This window comes from Falco peregrinus, chromosome W (assembly GCF_023634155.1).
Source record: "Falco peregrinus isolate bFalPer1 chromosome W, bFalPer1.pri, whole genome shotgun sequence".
NCBI lineage: Eukaryota > Metazoa > Chordata > Aves > Falconiformes > Falconidae > Falco > Falco peregrinus.
The window spans coordinates 23,814,532-23,836,048 of NC_073743.1; the positions used below are offsets into that span (position 1 = coordinate 23,814,532).

General features: G+C 45.2%; 1 protein-coding gene across 1 annotated transcript in view; it reads right to left on the bottom strand.

Moving 5' to 3' along the window:
- Positions 1-1,181: 1,181 nt before the first annotated feature.
- LOC129783063 (uncharacterized) overlaps positions 1,182-21,517 on the bottom strand; it is a 58,999-nt gene continuing 38,663 nt past the window's right edge. Inside the window, exon 6 of the mRNA XM_055792724.1 lies at positions 1,182-1,538. Coding sequence (XP_055648699.1) covers positions 1,360-1,538 — 179 coding nt within the window. The 3' untranslated portion in view covers positions 1,182-1,359. The remainder of the gene's footprint in view (positions 1,539-21,517) is intronic.

Below are 21,517 nucleotides of genomic sequence, written 5' to 3' on the forward strand. Positions count from 1 at the left end.
TTTAATGCAGTCATTGCTCCTGGCATAAATATGGAGGCTAGGACATTTGTTGTTACAGACTGCAGATCGACTCGGTCATTACATGTTTCATCAAAGGTGATCTATGAAATTGTGGAGTCATTTTCAATAAGTCTTTCATACGTGGAGCAAACAAAGTTAAACACCCTAAATAACATGGTCCACCGACAGGATTCAAAGGAATCCCTGGCCATGCTCTATCTCCACATATCAAAAAGACTCCCGGTGGCAACTGATAGCCCCCTGATACATTTACATGTAAGCCTCCAGCTTTCAGTTCACCCCAATTAGGTGAACCGGTTAAATTTTGAAACCTTGTATCAAACTCCCATTCACCTTGACGTGCTAGCCACAATCACCACGGTTCACCAAACCAAATTACTCCAGTGCCATTTACAGGATGAAGTGGTGGTACCGTGTCCTCGCATTCTGGCATTCCCGTTGCAGTCACGTTAACGTACTTAACGGGTGTAATGCTACCTAATAGGTCTAACTCCTGCAATGGCAAATGATATGGTCAATTCAAATTTTCAATAACTCTTTTCTGCCACGCTGCATTACGCATAGAAGGCCAAACAAATTGCCCATTCGGACTCAGGCATGTTCCCTTTTCATTGGAAGTCAGATTCACTGTTTTGACATTCCAAAAACCATCAAAGTCCGCTTCATTCTCCTGCAGGGGAATACCAATTAAGCAATTCTAAAGGGGTTGTCTGCTTGCTGCAAACCTAAACAAAAGTCTGTTACCCCCATGATATTTGCCCATGTCACCCATATGTTTGTTCTAGGCAAGATGTCAAAAATACTTTGGCCAACGGGTAACATATTCATCAAGACCATAAACCAAATCCACCATTTGAGCATGCTTAATCCTACAGAAACGTTACTTTCTGTGAGCTCTCCTTGCCCACTCATTCTGAGCCTTCCCCCACCTTTTGGCAGGGGCAGCATATTGTCAGGGTATAAAAATACCTTTACCACACTCCCTACTTATAACTTTAGTCTAATGTAGCAGCCCAAGGCCATCCAAATATCTGCAAACCCGCCGCTGCCACTGTGCTCGATTCGCGCTTTCAGTAGCTTCAAACAGGGCAAACAGATCTTGAGCAAACCGGTGGTCTCCTCTAATGCCCTCTTGCAATTCCCAAAAAGGATTCCTCTCTAATTTTCCATTTACACTGTAAACACCCTAAATCCGTTTGCAAGGTATATACAGAGACCCACCATACAAGTTTACAGAAGCCACAAAGTAATAGAACCCAGCCACATTCCCTTTGTCCACAGTCACAGGCATGTAAGGAATAGTGCAGAGTTCTGTTCTCTAGTTCTGCCCGTAGCTGGTCACATGCATTCCTCGGGGAGGCCCAGATTGTCCTCTTCTGTAACAGCAGCGATGCCTCCAACACCGGAGGCTGTGTGGCTAGATGCCGCCGATGTAGCTCCCGCTGGCAAGCTTCCAGTACCAGTTTTATGATTAGTGATATCAGCATGTGTCCATTTACTGGGTGCCCATACTGGACCTGTAGGGGTGGAAACACACATATAAGCTCGACCATTAAACAAAACGGGCAGGACCTGCCCATTCCCCTGACCACGGATTTCTATAATAGACAGATAATTCAGTTCTTGGGGCTGCAGTATTTACACAAGTAGCATGAATGATAGCTGGGGGTTCTGAATCGTCCCCAAACACACACAAGTGATTGAGAACAAACAAGGTTCTGTGTAGACGCTCCTTTGGATCTGTAATGTCCGCAAATTTCTGCAGATAGTCCTTCAATGTCCTGTTTGTTCTTTCGACGATGGCTTGTCCCGTGGGAGAATGAGATATTCCAGTTTTATGCTGTACTCCCCACGTAATAAGAAATTTCCGCAGAACTTGACTGACATAGGCAGGACCATTGTCTGTCTTAATCTGTTCTGGAACTCCCATGATGGCAAAACAGGCTGTTAGATGTTTACACACATGCAAGGCTCTTTCCCCAGGTTGCACAGTTTTCCAAATAAATTTTGAATAGGTGTCTACCGTGACGTGTACATATTTCAGCCTGCCAAATTCAGGAACATGAGTGACATCCATCTGCCAGACCTCTAATGCCCTCAGGCCTCAGGGATTGACCCCCATTCCTAGGCCAGGGCCATGGTGACTGCGCTGCGGGCAACTCCTAACAATACCCTGTGCCTCAGCATATGTCAGCCGAAATTGTCTTTTTAATCCCTTAGCATTTTGATGGAACTGAGTGTGGGAGATTTGTGCGGCTTCAAATTGATTGAAGGGTGCAGTTCGTGTCAGGCTAACCAATTGATCTGCTCTGTGATTACCTTCTCCTAAGCCTTCCTGCCATTTGTGGCTTCTGATATGGATGATACAGTATGGTGCAGACCTCTGCCTTGTAGCTCGTTGAAGTTGCTGGAATAATTCATTTAGTCGTGGGTTGGTTACCTCTCTCAAAAGTGAATCCTCTATCCTTTGAGCTACTCCTGCCACATATAGTGAATCGGTGACAATGTTCAACGCCACCGTGCGCCAGTTTGCCATAGCCCAACAAACTGCAAGCAGCTCCAATGTCTGTAAATTATCTGTAGGGTGGGCAACAATAATATGTTGCTGCCAGAGTTCCTTTTCCTTCCAGACCACAGCAGCCCGTTGAGTAGCCTTGCCTGCATCCGTGAATGCTGTAAGACCATCCCGAAGCGGAACAGATGAATGCTTAGGTATTTCCATCCATGAATACATTCTCAAAAAGTGGATATCTTTCCCCTTTAGCTGTTCTCATGATATCTGTCCAGAATATCCTAAGAGTACCAATTGTAAAGCAACAGAGTTCCTCAAGGCCCATTCTAGGTCTGCTCCCTTCATTGGCAGGTGAATACTAAATGGTTCTTCCCCTGAAATAGCTATCATCCTATCACGACCTTTGCAAATGACTTCAACTATTGCTTCCATGCAAGTTTGAACCGTTTTCTTAGGTTGAAGGGATAAGAATATCCATTCCAAGACATAGAAGAGGTCATCTCCCCCTTTTTTCTTTTGCCACTGCATGATAACAGCAAAACCAGAGACAGGGCAAGAAACCACCAGTAGTCAAAGGGGGAGGGTAGCGTCTCGTCGAGCTGCCCATCGTGCTGAGACCAGGTGCCCAAGATGCTGTATACATTTCCGATGGTCATTAGTGAGGCGAATGGACTTAGCTGCATCTGTGCCTTGTAAAAGAGGCCGTAGGGGAGCTAGATCTTCATTAGTAATGCCCAGAAGGGGACGTACCCCGTACCCATTGTAAATCCCCCATCAGTGTCTGCGCATCAGTAAGGGTTTTAATCTCAGTGGCAATGGTGGTTTTCTGTGGCGTTATTATGCTGTCATTAATCTTCCATCCCAGGTATTGGAACGGAGATTGTTTTTGAATCTTTTCTGGTGCCACTTGTAATCCCGCCCGTCCAATCATTTGCATAAGGTGTTGTAGGTTTTGTTCTGTAAAGGGCTGTGGTTGAGCTACTAAAATATTGTCCATATAATGATAAATGAGAGCATGCGGCCACTGTTGACGTAAGGGCTGTAATGCTGCAGCAACGAAAAGTTGACACATGGTAGGACTGTTGCGCATTCCCTGTGGAAGGACCACCCATGCATAACGGTGAGCTGGCCGATCCTTGTTAATCGCTGGCAAGGTGAAGGCGACGCGCGGTGTATCTGAGGGATGTAGAGGTATGGTAAAGAAACAGTCCTTTAGGTCTACAATTAATAAGGCCCAGTCTTTAGGTATCATAGTAGGAGTTGGTAATCCGGGCTGGAGCGCTCCCATGGCTCGCATTTGTTCATTCACCTTGCGTAAGTCATGAAGTAAGCGAAACTTTCCAGACTTTTTCAGTATAACAAAGATGGGGGTATTCCAAGGGCTAGTGGATGGCTTAATATGGTGAGCATTCAGTTGTTCTTGTACCAGCTGATGCGCTATCTGCAGCTTCTCTTGTTGTAGTGGCCACTGCTCCACCCAGACAGGCTCATCTGTAAGCCAGGTGAGTTTTAGGATGGGAGGCTGCCCCGCAGGGGCCGCTGCCAGAAAACCGTACCAGGGGTAGTTAACACAACTCCCAACTGAGTCATTATTTCGAGGCCGATGAGGGCAGAGATGCCATCTGGTAAAGGCAAAATCAGTACATGTGCTGATGCTATTTTGTCTTCCACTTGAATAATGATCGGCTCCGTGCTAGAATGTGGCAGAGAGACGCCTCTGACGCCGCTGACTCCTTCTGCAGCCGGTCTAGTAGGCCAATGTCTAGGCCATACATGGCGGGTGACGATAGTAACATCAGCTCCTGTATCAAAAAGTGCAATAAAAGTACAAGTTTCGTTTCCCCTCCGTAACGTGACTCTGGCTTCTGGGCGGTTGTTCATTGACATAGTAAAGCATACAAGTTCGTTTGTAGAGCCAAAGCCGTTATTGCTACGATTCGGTAAAGAGTCACAAGGTGGCGCACATACGCTATCAGTGAAATTTCTCATGGGAACTAATTGAGCAATTTTACTGCCGCGCGGTATGTGGAGAGGCGGATACAATGTGTAAGCCACAATAATAATCTGTCCTGTATAATCAGCATCAATAAGCCCCGGAATTACAAAGATACCCTTTAGTCCAGCCGAAGATCGGCCTAAGAGGAGAGTTCCAAATCGGTGACACGAGGAGTGTACGGGGCCAAAGGTCGTGGTCGGAATCTTTTGCGGCGTTGTGTCAAACAGAGTGACACCTACTGCTGTTGCCAAGTCGAGTGCCAAGCTTCCTCGGGTTGCTGGGAGACCGGGGTCTGCGGTGGCGGGGTCTGCGGTGGCGGAACCACTTTTGTCTGCACGCGGCTGCCATTCGCGCTGCGCTTGTAGTTTCCCGGACGCCAACAGAATTTAGTAGCATGAGAAGTAGTTCGGCAACGTTCACACCATACAGACGCCGAGCAGTTACGGCGCTGATGACCTCTCCCCCCACAGAGAAAACAAGGTCCTGTATAAAACTTTTGCGGAGTTCGCGGTCGCACAGTAGGTTTAAGTACAGCAGCCAGTGCCTGGGTATGGTTTTGCATGGCTGTGGATACAGCAGAACTTACAGCGTTAGAGACGAAGGCGGCCTGCTGGGCAGATGCGCTGTGTACCATCCGCTCCAGCATGTCCTCCACCGTGGCTGTTCGGGGAAGGGAGGACAAAATCGTTTTGGCCCGTGGATTAGCATTTTCAAAAGCTAGCATCCGGAGCATTTGTACCTTAAGGTCCTCTGTCATATTGTAGGTTTGGTCTAAGGCTTGCACTAGCCATTTTACAAAACTATCAAAGGGCTCCGTCACTCCCTGTTTCACCGCCGTAAAGGAAGGGGCCTTACGGTCCGAGGGAACAAGCATCAGGGCGTGCCGTGCAGCCAGGGCAGAGGCACTATGCATTTCCATAGAAAACATTAATTGTACCTTAGGGTCGGCATAAATGTCCCGACCTAGCAGCATGTTCTCCTTAACATCGCACAGGGGATGCCCCCGAGCCCTGGGCTGCAGCAAAGTCTTACGCACTTGTTGTTCCCATTCCTTTTCAAAAAGTAAATACTGCGCCGGAGTAAGAAGCAACCTAGCCAGCGAAGCACAGTCACCGGGTGTCATAATTTCCGAGTCAAACAAATAAGTCAACAAGTGTTTGACCGGTTCAGATTGTAATCCATATTGTGTAACGGCTTGTCGCAGCTGCTGCATAAATTTCCAATCAAAAGGTTTCCACACAGCGGCCGCTGAACCAGCAGGTAAAGCAGTAGTTTGCACCGGACATGCAACAGCAGAAGCAGCTTCCCACTCTCCCTCCAATATAGCGTCCCTTACAACCCCAGACCAACGACTTTGGGGAGCGGCAGGGTGGAGGATAACACCTTCCTGGGTCAGGATCTGAACATCACGACCGGCAGTAGGCAGATGGCATTCAGTCAATTGCTGCGGCAAGCGGTTTAGGGGCCGGTCAGAGGGTCTGGTTCGGGGACGGGGGATTGGGGCAGGCACACGTGGGGTGGGTTCAGTGTCTTTATCAGACTCCGCGTTCTCATTCAGAGGTGCACTCGGACCCGCCGTAGTACCCTCGTCCTCATCTAACGGGGGGGGGGCTCTCGGTAGCTGTCAGGGCGGCGCGGAGCACCCGATGCGGCGGCACCCTCCGGAGATGGTGTTGGGTTTAACAGCTCGGTCGCAGATTTTTTAATGGGCACAATTATGCCTTTCACAGATGGAGCGCCGAGACTAAACAATTGGGAAGACTGCGACTCGGCTTCCTGACCGAGGAGGTCTGAGGCAGCCATAGCCATTTTTTTTTCCGCAACCAGGGATCGTAAATGGTTTATGACCTCCCAGCAGGCAATCCCCAAGTCCTTGGCCAATTTACTGCCGCTAAGGATCGCATCGCAAAGGGAATCCCCGACCTCTCGCCACTCAGTCACACTAAACAGCAATTGCGGGTCTTTTAAGTGTCCGTTTTCAGCCGCCCACCTACAGAGCTCATGGAGCTTCTTAGTGCTCACGCTAGCCTCTCGCTTAGCAAGAATATCAGTTAATAGCGTGAGTGCCGCTTCTCTTTCCATCATCGAGGAAAAAACGGTCTTACCGATGCAGGTCCGCGCACGACGTCAATGCTGGATTCAGACGCCTTTACTCCTTACGGACGTCTTCCTGCTCGAACTCTTCACAGCGACTCCCAACTTTGCAAAGCCCACCGTCGCGATGCAAAGGCAGAGTTTTTCCAGCAATTACCAGCTTTCCTGTCGTTCGGCGCACCAATTGTTGGAAGAAGGGTTCGCCGAAGTCAAGAAGACGCTCAATATGAGTTATGCATCTTGCTCAACTTTATTAGTTTCTAACACTACTTATATAGAACCGATACACATGCATATTCATAAAGCAGAAATATAATTGGTTAGTAGTCTCTAAATGTGCGTGGTTCTCACACCCCTAATTATCATGACTAAAATAAGCATTCTATCCATGCAGCTAATTGTGTTGCTGTGCTTCAGCCTTGTAGTTTGTTACTCCCTATATTCCCATACCGCTCCCTATCTTTCTTGGCCCTGCACCTGCTTTCCCAGCAGCTGTATCTTGTTACAGCCACAGCCTGTTGGCACAACATAATTACTTGGTCTCAGGATTCAAGAATAGCTCAAGGCTACCTTTCCTGTTAACTTCAGCACAGCAACTTCAGTACAATTCTGATTACAGGCCTATTCTAATACCAGGCCTGGATTGTGCAGATCTTCAGAGATTCTAAAGCCATGCTTCTGCAGCCATTCTTCTGCAATTAACCCCTCAATGGGAGGGTTTTTTCCAGGTTCTACTGACCACTGAAGTTGCAGTACAAATGAGAGAAAAAGGATGGACACACATTAGCTGAATAAAAGGACCGGTGGCTGCACCCGATCATTGGGTTGTGATGTCCCCACCTGGCGACACCAAGGTGACCCTCAAATGAAGAATCAATTGATGAATCAAAACAATCTGGGAAACTTACAGAGTGAAGAACCTAATGAAATAGAGTTTCAAATTTGCCACTGGTTTCAAAAAGAAGTTTGACAGCTTTCCAGGCTGTGACATTCCCCGGGGGGGAGAGGATACCTTTACAGTTGGGGGTGTCTGGATTATATGCAGTAGGAAATCAAACGTTTGCACTTGCTTGTGACTTGTATAAGGTGCATCACCCACTGTATCCTGATTTGCAGGAAGAACTGGCTGCTTTTCTGCATCCTGCTTTTATACCCTGCTTGTTACATCCAAACGCCGGGCATGGGGCATGGACAAGATGTATCTGTATTGATTGTAGTCAACACTGGTATTTCCACGCTATCAAAAGAAGTCGTTTCTGCCCTAGGTGCCGGAGCTTTAACCACCGACTTGAACTAGTAGGAGCGGGGTGGGACCAGTGTAGCATAGAGACTCTCCTCTGTGGGTGGGAATTGCTGGTTCCTCAGTTATGGGAGGTGCCTGAGGAACACTGGAACACAGTAATAAGCAAGTGCCATCAGCATTTTGCTCGAAAACTGCAAGGACGAACCAAGTGAAAAACAGAAATTTAAGCGATCACTATACTTGCCGCCTCAAAGACACTGCATACCAGCCGTGAGAAGCAACCTCACAGGCCAGGGAAAGTGGGCGGAGGTATGTTTCGCTTCGAATTTCTAATAGTGATTCTTCTCCCGAATATACTTGTGCTCAGAGAAAGTTCACGTAGTTGATGTATGCAAAATGTGTTTCTCTGTGGGAGAAGACAGCTGGTTCTTGCAACTCATACCTTTGTAAATGCTGCATGTTACAAGTTGAACCAGGCCGACACCTGTACGGTAGGGAACCAGCAATATTGGGTAGCTAAGTATTTGGGAAGTTCAGGATACAAAAATAGGTTAACATGCCCAAAAGTGGAGGAATAGATATGTTTTTCCAAGGCTGGACATTGGGACATATCAGATGGAGGACTGCTTCAAGACCAGGTAAAGAGAGAGTTAGTACAGAACAGAATTAAGACGCTAATGAAACCTGCCTCAGTATCAAAATTTCAGCCGGGGCAATTGTATGAGAATCTCATAAAACAACTAGAGAAAGTAATAGAGTTACCAAAATTTGGAAAGAACTTATTTGTAGACCTAGGAGAGCGGATAAGTTGGGAGTTGAATGTAACCAATTGTTGGGTTTGTGGAGGGCCGTTAATAACAGAGGAGCGGCCGTGGAAAAGGAGTTTCTTAGGACCCGAGATATTGTTATTTTGGAATCATACTAAAGTAACCAAGGCAGATAGACCGGAAGGATGGACATTAAGCGCTGAAACCATCGGGGATGAATGTTTGTGGTGAAAAGGAAAACAGTGGAAAACACGAGTGGATGATTCACCTTGCACAAGATATAAGGTTCATAATGGAACACATGAATGGTGGTTCCCAGATAAGCCTATGTGGTACTGTAATAAAACAGGTGACTCATGAATAAAATAATTTCATCAAATTGTATAATTGTACAGGAGAAGAAGGTCCCTATAAAGGGACACCAGAGATATCCCTGTAGAGGAATTTTTAAAGGACCAAGGACATATGTTACCATTGTCTGGGTTGGACAACCCAGGCCTGTTAGTTGAAGCTGCAGAGCAACTTTAAATTGTCCTGGGAACAAGCAGGGTGAGAAAGAAAACAAGCTGTGCACAAACAAGAAGCCAGGTGCAGAGCAAGTCCTGGGAACCGCAAAATCAACACACTCTCATCGGCACACTCTGATCAGGCGCCTGCAGCATGCTCACCAATCAGCGACACGGACGCCCGCATGGCCAGAGACTTTTATCCAATCACCTGTGTAAAGTCGTGTGAGAGGTTGGTTTAAGTTATAAATATGACCTGTTTGTTTAATAAAGTGAGCACGGCATGTAGCCATATTGGTGTGATTGTCGTGACTTGGCCAACTCTCCACGGGGGACCCTCTGGCGCCCGAACAGGGACTCATTTAGTTGCTTAAATGCAGTTTAGCTTAAATGCTGTTCGCTTAAATGCAGAAGTCTCCGTGCATCGGACCCGAAGGGAAGTTGTCCGATTAGGGAGCTGGAGGTTGTTGGAGGAAAATGCCAGATCAGCGCTACTGTAGGCTGTACACCTCGGCTTTGTCCCCTGTATAGCCCCAGACCAGGACTGCAAGTGCGGTCAGTAAATAAATGCTAGACAATGAAAGTTTAAAATTAGTAAGACTGTACCTGACAGTTCAAAGAAGTTTCTAAGAACAGAAGACCCTAACCTCTAGGAGGCTGAGACGGTGGAGATTGTCTATTGTGATTACTCAGAACTGAGACATGCAGAACCTGAAGCGATCATCCTTGAAAGAAAAAGTAAAATAGCAAAGTGGTCAAGATATAGAACAACTTGTGAAACCGACTGTCAAGATAATGACTAATAAAAGACTTGTTTGAAACCAATAGATTAGGTAATGCTTTCTAGAGACTATAAATGTAGAGCTAAAAATCCTGTAACCTTGTCACTCTCTGCGGAGGTGACCCAACGCTGCTGGACCAATTAAAACATGCAAACCTAGAGTAACCCATAAGAGTTTGAGTCTCTTCTTTTACAGAGGTTGGAGGTAGGCGGAACCTGGAAGGCAAAAAGCATAGTCCAGAGTTCTGTGTAGAGCTGCAGATCGCACCCCCGCCGGAGGTAAGACCGCGTAGAGCAAATCGCGGCAGGGCTCTCCGCTGATATCCTCTCTGAGAGAGGGGAGGGCACTAACGAAGACTGCGATGAAAACAAAAAACAAACCCCCAAAAAATAACAACGTGGCAGGGCTCTCCGCTGATACCCTCTCTGTGAGAAGGGAGAGCACTCAGGAAGACCGCGATGGAATTAGACACGGCAATTAAGCTCTTAACTAGTATCCTCTTTAAAAGAGGTGAGAGCACTAGAGAAAAAAAAGTGGATGCTTTAGTTCGCTGGACACGAACAAAGGATAAGCTTCCCGAGCCCGCGTTATTGTTTAGTATTACAGAATGGAGAGAAGTGGGAAATTGCCTCTGGGATACTACGATCGAGGGAGGTAGAGAAGGAAAAGAAGTTAAAGCGTTAGGAGCTACGTGGTGGTCGATAGCTAACACTCTGGAAACTATGAAGGCGGAAAAAAAAGTAGCGGTGGCAGCTATAGAAGCGTTGGGGGGAGATGTGGTAGAAAAGCCAATAGAGCAGAAGGGTGATTCACCTAAGCCTTCTCTCTTGGCTACATTTTTCGGAGTTGGGCATACTTGTCCAATGAAGGGTGTGTCCGCCCCTGCGTGTTCAACAGTGCAGGAGTATTTAGATAAGACAGAAGACAAAGCGGAAGTTACTTCTCAGGGGTCTGTTGTAACTGAGCCGAACCCAGAAGAGGCTGTCGAGCCTCCCCAGGAAGGAGGAGCAGCGAGTCCTGCTGCACCAATTGGAGCTGTGGGTGGAGCAAGACCAAAACGGAGGGTGGTGACAGCTCATAGGTCAAATTCAGGGGGCGCTGTCCGATGTCTATCCTCCTCTTCCTGAAACATCATTGGACAAATTTGAGGAGGAAGGCAGGGAGAAACTTTGTGATAACAATACAGAGAAATCCTTACAGGAGGTAATAGATAAATTAAGAAACCTGGAAAAGCGAGTTGAAATGAACCTGCCTACTACTTCAATCCCTGTAGTTCCTCCAGTTAGCCCAACTACCCCTCCGATGCTGAACGTGGGAAAAGATCCAATTCTACAGCGTTGGTCTGATGTTCGTGATGCTATTTTGGAGGGTGACTGGCAGGTGACTAGCTTGTTAGCTTGTCCAGTAGTGATTAATAATATTGGTGCACGTAATTGGGACATGATTTATGGAAGTTTAATGATCAGATTTTAGCGATGGGAGTGTTGCGACCTGTTCTTCCAACTTTTATGATGATCTCTCAGAATTGGCAAAATTGTTGTGATAGACCTGAAAGACTTTCTTTTAAATTCAACCCCAGAAGGTAAATCTTACTACACAAATAACTAATCTGCATGATGCTCAAAGGCTTTTAGGAGACCTACAGTGGGTTTGTAATATAGTTGGCCTCACTAATGATGATTTGCAACCGTTCTGATCCTGGTTGCATGGCACTGAAGCCAACAGTCCTCGAACTTGTTCACCAGAACAGCGGGCTGCCCTAGAAGTTGTGTCCCGCAAGATTCAGACTGGCTGGTGTGGTCGCCAAATGGCAAATCATCTGTTATCTTTTATGGTTTGTAATGTTGCCACTTCACCTTTTGCCCTTATTTTGCAATGGCAAAAGAAAAAGGGGGAAAATACGGCGATCGTTTTAGAGTGGTTGTTTTTGCCATTGCAACCCAGACATCGTATTTTAAAGTCGTCCTGAAGCAGTAGCGGCCTTGGTGAGAAAAGGAAGAGACAGGATTGTTGAAATTGATGGGACTGAACCGGCAGATATCAGTATTCCAGTCCGTGGTGATGATTATGAGTGGCTCCTGAGACATTCAACAGCCATACAGGAAGCCTTGATGGGCTATACAGGTGTTGTACACAACAACCGGCCCAAAGGACCTCTCTGGAAGATGTTAGAACATTACCAGTGGACTGCAAGACTGTTATGCTCAAAAAGACCAGTTGACGGGCCAAGGTTGTTTACAGATGCAGGACGAAAGATGAAGAAGGCTGCGTGTGTTTGGCAATCCGATAATCAGTGGCAGAAACACGTGATCACCGGTGAACCACGGGACAACCTTCAAACCTTAGAACTGAAAGCAGTGTGTTGGACATTGGGAAGCTGGAACAATACACCTGTAAACATAGTATCAGACTCATTGTACGTAGTTGGTGTAGTACAGCGCATTGAAGATGCCTTGTTGAGAGAGACAAAGAACCAACATCTTGGTGAAATGTTTATACAACTGCGTAGTACTCTTCGTCAGAGAAAAGATGAATTTTGTATTATGCATATTAGAAGTCATCAGTGGACCATTGGGTTGGGCGAAGGTAATGCTAGAGCTGATGAAGCAGTCAGCTGTCTGGCAATAACTCCTCCAACAAATAAGTTTGAAGAAGCTCGTAACAGCCACGAGATGTTTCATCAGAATGCAAAGTCTTTACATCGACAGTATCAAATACCCATAGCAGATGCAAAGGGCATTGTTCACTCCTGTCCTCAATGTAGTCATCAAGGACCTGGTTTAGGGGTGGGCACTAACCCAAAAGGTCTGAAGGCACTTCAGGTTTGACAAATGGATGTAACACATGTACCTGACTTTGGGAAGCTTAAGTATGTGCATGTCACAATTGACACCTATTCTCATTTTATATGGGCCACTGCACAAACCGGTGAAAAGGCATTACATGTGGAGAGACACTTAATGTCTTGTTTTGCTGTCATGGGAGTACCTGTAGAAATAAAGACAGACAATGGTCCAGCATATAGTAGTCAACGAGTCGCTAGGTTTATGACAACTGGGGGAATTAAACACGTTAAAGGGATTCCTCACTCCCCAACGGGGCAAGCAGTTGTTGAAAGGGCAAACCGTACCCTGAAGGATTATCTTCAGAGACAGAAAGTATCGCAGGACATAGACGTAACTAAACGGTTGACTAAGGTGTTGTTTACCTTAAACTATCTCTCCCTTAGGGAGGGTAGAGAGGGACCACCTGTTGTTATACATCACCAAACAGCGCGAGGGAACCAAACAACTACAGTTCCTGGTTTGAATGTTCTGTATAAAAATATGGCTTCAGGCGTATGGGAAGGACCTAATCCGGTGTTATTTATCGGTAGAGGTTATTTTTGTATCTCCACAGGTAAAGGACCTATATGGGTCCCTAGCAAGTTTGTGCGACCTGTATGTCAAGATCAGAAGACGGAAGAGAAGACTCAGAGTGAGCAGATGGAATAAACTGTCTATGTTGTAAGGGATGTAACCCGCGGGTATTATGCCAATGTATGCTATGTGGGGTAAAACGGTTCTGTAAGCCAAAGCTTAAATGTAAGTGGTGTAAAGAGTGTATGTGTTTGATTAGTAACTGGGCATGAAGCAAGAGAAAGCATACGACTAGTGTAATACCATGCTGATTGGAGACAGTATACATCATCAGAATCTGTGAAAGCACAAATTTGTGGGGTAGAATATTAAAAAAAAAAATAATTGTGGAAATTGTAGGAGTAAACATGTTTGAGTTGTGGACTTGGTTTACGGTCTTGATGAATTTTTTACCCATTGGCCAAAGTATTTTTGACATCTTGCCTAGGACAAACATATGGGTGACATGGGCAAATATCATGGGAATAACAGACTTTTGTTTAAGTCTGCAACAGGCAGGCAACCCCTTTAGAACTTGTTTAATTGGTATTCCCCTGCAGGAGAATGAAGCGGACTTTGATGGGTTTTGGAATGTTAAAACAGTGGATCTGACTTCCAATCAGAATGGTACATGTATGAGTCCAAATGGCAGCATTAAATGCTAAGAATATATGAAGGTTAGCATGTTGAGGAGAGAAACAATTTAATCTTACGTCACAGATTTTAAGTTCATTATTGCTTGATGTAGATAGTGTTAGGCATGCTACGTTACAAAATAGAGCTGCAATAGATTTTTTGTTATTAGCACATGGACACGGTTCTGAGGATTTTGAAGGGATGTGTTGTATGAACCTTTCCGATCATTCCATATCAATGCACAAGAAGTTGTCACAACTGCAGGGAAACATGAAGCATATTCTTGCTGATGATAATCCCTTCGATGAATGGTTGAGAGGATTGGGGATAACAGGTTGGTTAAAGTCGTTATTGTTGGAAGGAATACGCTTTGTTATAATCATTGTTGCAATGTTCTTAGTTTTTAGCTGTTTATTTTCTTGTTTGAAGAAAGGTTTAACATCTATTGTGAAACAGACATGGGCTGTCCAAAAAGAAAAAGGGGGATATGTAGTGGGATTTTTAAAGGACCAAAGACATATGTTACCATAGTCCGGGTTGGACAACCCAGGCCTGTTAGTTGAAGCTGCAGAGCAACTTTAAATTGTCCGGGGAACAAGCAGTGTGAGAAAGAAAACAAGCTGTGCACAAACAAGAAGCCAGGTGCAGAGCAAGTCCTGGGAACCGCAAAATCAACACACTCTCATCGGCACACTCTGATCAGGCGCCTGCAGCATGCTCACCGATCAGCGACACGGACGCCCACGTGACCAGAGACTTTTATCCAATCACCTGTGTGTAATGTCGGGTGAGTGGTTGGTTTAAGTTATAAATATGACCTGTTTGTTTAATAAAGTGAGCACGGCATGTAGGCATATTGGTGTGATTGTCATGACTTGGCCGACTCTCCACAGGGGACCCTCTTCCTCTCCTGATACTGGGAAAACTTAAATAATACAGCACAGTAGTTCTGGAAGGCCCCTGAAGGATTATTTTGGATATGTGGAAAAAGGGCATATTCAGGATTGCCTCCTGACTGGAAGGGTAGTTGTTTGTTGGGAATAATACAACCTGGGTTCTTTGTACTACCTGATAAAAAGGGGGAAGAACTTGGAGTCCCAGTATATGATGAACTGAAATGACAAAAAAGAAATTATATGGGGGAACTCAACAATGGGGTGAGGATGAATGGCCCCCTGAAAAGATTATACAGATCTATGAGCCAGTGTAAGAGTTGGTCTAAAGAGAACGATATTGTCTCAACATTGCTAACAGAGACCTGGAGATGGAATGTGGTCCTCATGGACACCGAGGCCCAAAGACCCTGGGAAGGAAAACTGCATGGTACGAGGAGTACTGTGCCGCTCCCTGATACCCAGCACTGGAAGGAACAACTACGATAAGGCCGCATAACAGCTGTCCAGAAGATGGATCACAACCGTGGTCATAACAATGAACCAGAAAACATAAACTTCAGGTGAACTTTCTTCATTATAAAATCATTATAATACAAAAACACACCTCCTGATCTGAAGCTACCCGCCTCTAAGGCAAACCATGCCTTGGGCACTCCTCTTTGGACATGCGTGATAACCTGGCTCAAGAAGGTGGAGACTGGCAACAATCCATGGACCAGAGGAGTAAGGTGTGTTGCTTGGCATAAAAGATGGCTTCTTAGCAACCAAACTTTGGAGATCTTCCCCACCAAAGATCGGAAGGACCGGCAGGACACTTCCTAGACCTGGGACCATAGGAACGCCTTGGGCCCGTGGTAGTAGCTATAATCATCTTTCCTTTTCTTTTTACTTTATCTTTTCTTCACTTTCTGTCATTCTACCTATCGCACGCCACTTAACGGGCAAACAATAAAATTGTGGTGTTTGATTGAAGCATAACCCCTTGGCGTGGTCACCTTGATTTTTTGTGCTTCGAGATCATAGTAAACGAACCATCACGAGTCCACTGAGTGGACCATGACAGCCAGCCACTTGGGCACAAGATGGAAGTTGGGGATATCGGACCCCTATTTATATGTTAAACCAGATTATCAGACTACAGGCTGTAGTAGAAGTTATAACTAACAAAACTTCAGCTGCTTTAGAATTGATTGTTAGACAACAAAACCAAACCAGGGCTGCTGTATACCAGAATAGATCAGCCCTGGATTATCTTATCTATTAGCTGAAGGAGGCGTATGTGGAAAATGGAGTATGTCAGTATGCTGTCTAAAAAAAAAAAAAAATTGATGATAACAGAGAGGCAGTCCTGGATATAGCCCAAGAAATAAGGAAAATAGCACATGTCCCTGTACAGAAATGGAAATCCATGTTAGATGCGAACTGGTGGGACAATTTGAGAGGGATGGCTTGCTGGAAGAAGGTGGGTTTCTTCTTGCTGCGTGCAGTTACCAGATTGCTCTTTCTCCCTTGTCTACTACCTTGTTTTATCTGACTAATAACCAGTGTTGTGCAAGGCATGCATGTAGTAGCCATGCCTACAGATCCAGAATTGGCAATATCCAGGACTACCTCTAAGGTGATGGTATTGAGAAAAACAATTAAAGATGAGAAACTGGAGAAAACAAAGCTCGTTTATGAACAAAACAACAGACTGTATAGAATAGCTCAAGCCAAATAAGCTATAAAAAATTAAAATGGAGGGATTGTGAGAAACCAACAAACAGATACTGGCTTTTCACTAAGTGCTGTGCTGGACAGATAACAAGCTGCCCTTCTCAGGTCAAAAGTTCACCGCAAGGAAGACATCTGACTTCATCCCTGCATGACCACCAGATGACCCCCCCGACCGAAAAGCGCAAGCACAGTGGGGGTGGAGTTATTTAAATCACTTCAAGGAATATTGTAAATAGTTGTGAGAAAATAAGGAATGTGTGTTATAAATGATAACAATTAAAACAATTTTATTTTGGGTTCAATCAATTTAGGTTGAGAAACAATAAGCAGAACCAGCACTGGGTGCGCAGAGAACTCAATTAGTTCCACCACACGCACACCTGAGTCCTAAAAGCAGCATCTTTTATGCCCGGATCTTGACCAATCTCTTCTCGCCGGATGTTCGCCCTGCTCTTTCACCACTGGGTCGTTAGGGTACACCTTCTCCTCCTATTGGATCCCCTTTGGCGCGCTTGTTTGAATCTCAGGGTCTTTGTCTCCTTTGGCGGGCTTTTCTAAGCAGCGATTGCCTCAGAGGAAGGGGGAGCTTTCACATTGTCTCAAAGGAGAATCACACGCGCCCATTCATTACAATTGTGATACAGGTTTTAGATTTACACAGGGTACAACAATTACACTTATCACACTACATTCTATTTTTGACATGAATCATGACTGCGTTTATCACAATTCCCCCTTTTGGTTTTGTTTACCTTATTGATTTATGTTTTCAATCAAATCAAACAGGGATAAGTAACAACCCCCCAAATATTTCCAGGAGTATAACACTCACTTCGGTAACTCAATTACATACAACAATTGGTAAGATTAAATAGTTACTCTTTGTTATATTTTTGACAAGTTTTACAAACACATTTTTAGCAACTGTGGGAACTTCATATTTGACTCCCGCTTTCATCTCATGATAAAACAAGCTAGATAACTAACGATGTTTTTTATCTTCTCCTTTCTTTATCCATCCCTCTGTTTTCTCAATATAAAGTTGGAAGTATAAAGGGTGTCCACACCTTCCCACAGGATTCCAATCAGGACCCATATCAAGAGAGGTCCGGTCAGGATCATAATGCTCAGCGGTCACCGCCCCAGGGGTTGCAGGCCTCAGCAAACCTTGTCAGCTGCAGCACCGATTCCCTCCGGTCTTGACCTCTCCGGTTTTTACCAAGGTGTGCCTTTCTTTTTAAGACTTCAAACACAACAAACACCAACAGAGGTCCTGGAAAATTGGGGAAAAGTGGGTTCCATCAGCTACTAAAGATAACATCGGTTCTCTTGTACTTTAAATTACTGTAAATTCAATTACCCTTTTACAGAAGTCAATATAAATTTCCCCAGCCGTTACATCAAGTTCTTTTAAAAGTAAGTTTGATATCCTCAAGTTCAGTTATGACTCTCCATTCCTTTATTGTTAATTGATATAAATTTACCATGATTGTTCCTTTTTTTTTTTTACTTCCAATTTCATTCCTAATTGTATAATCAAATCTCGTCCTTTTAGATTCAATCTTTACATTTTTGATAATAGGAACCCTGAAAGGTTCCCCTGTTGCTCCTACTACCAAAGCTGTATCTCTACTTGCTCGACATCCCAAAGGGATGTGCCAAACTGTAGATCGTACAGCTCCTGTATCAACTAAAAACATTACTTTCTCTTCTTGGGGACCAATCTTTATAAATTTATCAAGGGCTCAGATGTTGTTTTTGTCCCCAGAATGTAGAGCCCTGATACCCCTATTCATCTTCATTAAACATCTGTTTGTCCTTCATTCGTCTCTTCCAGTCCTTTTTGAAATGTCCCCTCTGCTCATAATGATAACATTCGGGCATTTCCCCCAGGAAATCCTCCATTTGTTGAGTTTCCCAGACTGCCGCTACAAGCATTCTTGCTTTCTCTTTTTGTTTTTCCTCATCCCTCCGAACATACACTTTCTGAGCTTCCTTCAACAGTTCTTTTAATCCTTGTTCTTGCCAACTGTCCAACTTTTCTAGCTTCTTTCATATATCCCCCCATGATCCGGCCACAAATTGGATTTTTAGAAATGCTTCTCCAACTGGAGAGGCTGGGTCTAGCCCCGAATACATTTGTAAATTTTTCCTCAGTTTCTCTAACCAATCCACAGGAGACTCGTCCTTTTCCTGTTGTTCACTAAAAACCTTATTAATATTCTGCCCCCTTGGAACTGCCTCCTTGATTCCTTGGATAATCAACTCTCTCAAATCTGACATATTTTGTCTATCATGGGCATTTTGGTTATTCCAATTCGGGTTCTGGTTAGGCCATTTCTCTTCCCCAGGAGGACCTTGTTGATGCCTTCTTTCCCACATCCTTATTCCTGCCTGTCTAATCATAGATCTTTCTTCAACTGTAAATAATATTCCCAAGATAGATTGTAATTCTTCCCAGGTATAGGTATTAGGACCTAGGAACTGGTCTAATCATTCAGAAACTCCCTAAGGATCATCTAACAGACGACCCATTTCTTTTTTAAAGAATCTCACATCTCCTGTATTCAAAGGTACCGATAGAAATCCAATTCCTCCTGTATCTCCTCCCATCGGTACCTCTTGGAGGGGAGCCAGAGCCACTGCTCCTTCTTTTTTATAAATTTCATCTCTTTCTTTCTGTACTGTTTTACTCCTTGTGTGACTAGAAGGAGGAGAGAGTAGGGAAGTCGAAGGAACAGGGTCAGGAGGCAGTGGAGGATGTATTCTCTCCTGACAGCCTTCTGCGTCCTGCTTTAAATAAGGCGGGGGTAAATTGTCTAATGGCTCCCATAATAACGTGGCTGGTTTAGTTTCTCTCTCCGGTGCCTCCCTTTTTCTCTCAAAGGAAATAATGAAACCAATCTTCCCATCTCCGACCCTCTCCACAGTGCAGCATATTCACTTTCTTCCTGACTAAAGGGCTCTTTATTATTCACTTATAAATTCAATGTCTTACAAATCCAGTCATCAAAACATCCAAATATCGGCCAATATACATAATCGGATTGAATTTCCTCTCTCATCCACAGCCATACAGTAATGGACCATTTTTTCCTTAGTTTTTCCCTCTTGAGATGGCCAGTGACCCCAATGCCTGAGCATTATTCCTAAAGCACTATCCAGGGGAATAATTTTTGGGTATTCCTTTTCTTCCTTTGTTTCCTCTTCAAATCTTGACTCCTGTTGGCCCATTTTCATTAGGAATTTTGCGGCAATTCCTATCGCCCTTAGCAACCATTAAGTGTCTTGCAGGGGTTCTGCGCCCCCCCGACGATATGCGGGAGTATTACACCCTTGGTTGCCGATACCAATGTCTGCAGGGGGTTTTGGACCTACCACCCACCCGCGAATCCTAGGACTTTTACAGTGGCTTCCTATCGCCCTTAGTTACCGGTAAGAGTGTCCTGCAGGGGGCTGAACCCTTCACCCACCCACATACCCCATACGAGTCGCGATCCCACCCACGAATCCTATAGGAACCGCTTTGGTCCTTCACCGGCCAGGTCCCTCGCGGGAGTTTGGAACCGTGGTTAGAAGACCTCCACACCCGCTTCGGAACTCAAATCCTGGCTCCGAACCTAGAGTCCGTTTCCAGAATTAGGTTCCTTCTCAATCACACTCTTACACACAAGTAACCGATCCCACCCAACCGAACGGCTTCCCTTATACTCACGACTCTGTCGTCTTCGTTCGGATCTTCATGCACCAGAATTACGGGTCCTTTATACTGCAGTTTTTCCCTAGGAGCTCCAATCCCTTTTGGTTATTGTTTCTCTTTTGTTCGTTGATCTCCGGAGACTGACCCAGACTGCTACTCCCGAGCCACAATCTGTGGGGCGCCCCTCGAGAAGTCACAGTCCAGGAAAGCACAGTGAGATCACGTCAGGGTCACTACATTGCTATAAACGATAACAATTAAAATAATTTTATTTTGGGTTCAATCAATTTAGGTTGAGAAACAAAAAGCAAAACCAGCGCTGGGTGTGCGGAGAACTCAATTAGTTCCACCACACGCACACCTGAGTCCTAAAAGCAGCGTCTTTTATGCCCGGATCTTGACCAATCTCTTCTCGCTGGATGTTCATCCTGCTCTTTCCCCATTGGGTCGCCAGGGCACACCCTCTCCTCCTATTGGATCCTCTTTGGCGCGCTTGTTTGAATCTCAGGGTCTTTGTCTCCTTTGGTGGGTTTTTCTAAGCAGCGATTGCTTCAGGGGAAGCTTTTACATTGTGTCAAAGGAATCACACGCGCCCATTCATTACAATTGTGATACAGGTTTTAGATTTACACAGGGTACAACAATTACACTTATCACACTACATTCTATTTTTGACATGAATCATGACTGCGTTTATCACATATGCATATGGCTGATGCAACCTTAATGGTATAAGTAGATCATATTTGAATTCGTTTGGCACGCCTCTGACTAGAGTCATGCACCCAGCACTGCGGTTTTTGCTCTTTGCCTCACAATAAAGATTTCTGAACCTACCTTTAGCGGGTCAGGTATTTATAACACTCTGGGTGAGAGGGAGTGAGCGAGTGGCTGCGTGGGGCTTGGTTGCAGGCTGGGATTAAACCACGACAAGGGGGATTTTAGGGACAGGCCCTGGTGCAGGGAAAAGGATTTTAGGAATGGACCATGGGGACAGGGGAGAGGATTTTAGGGACAGACTGGGGTGCGGGGGGAAGGAATTTTAGTGATGGTCTGTGGATGGAGGGAAGGATTTTAGACACGGACTGGCTGGCAGTCAGGGATAAGATTTTAGTGACAATCCGGGGGAGCGGGGTGGGGGGGTTTAGGAATGGACTAAGGGTGACAAGGGGAAGGAATTTCGGAATGGATCAGGGGCATGGGAAAGGACTTTAGGGACAGACAGTTGGGTCAGGGGGAAGGATTTTAGG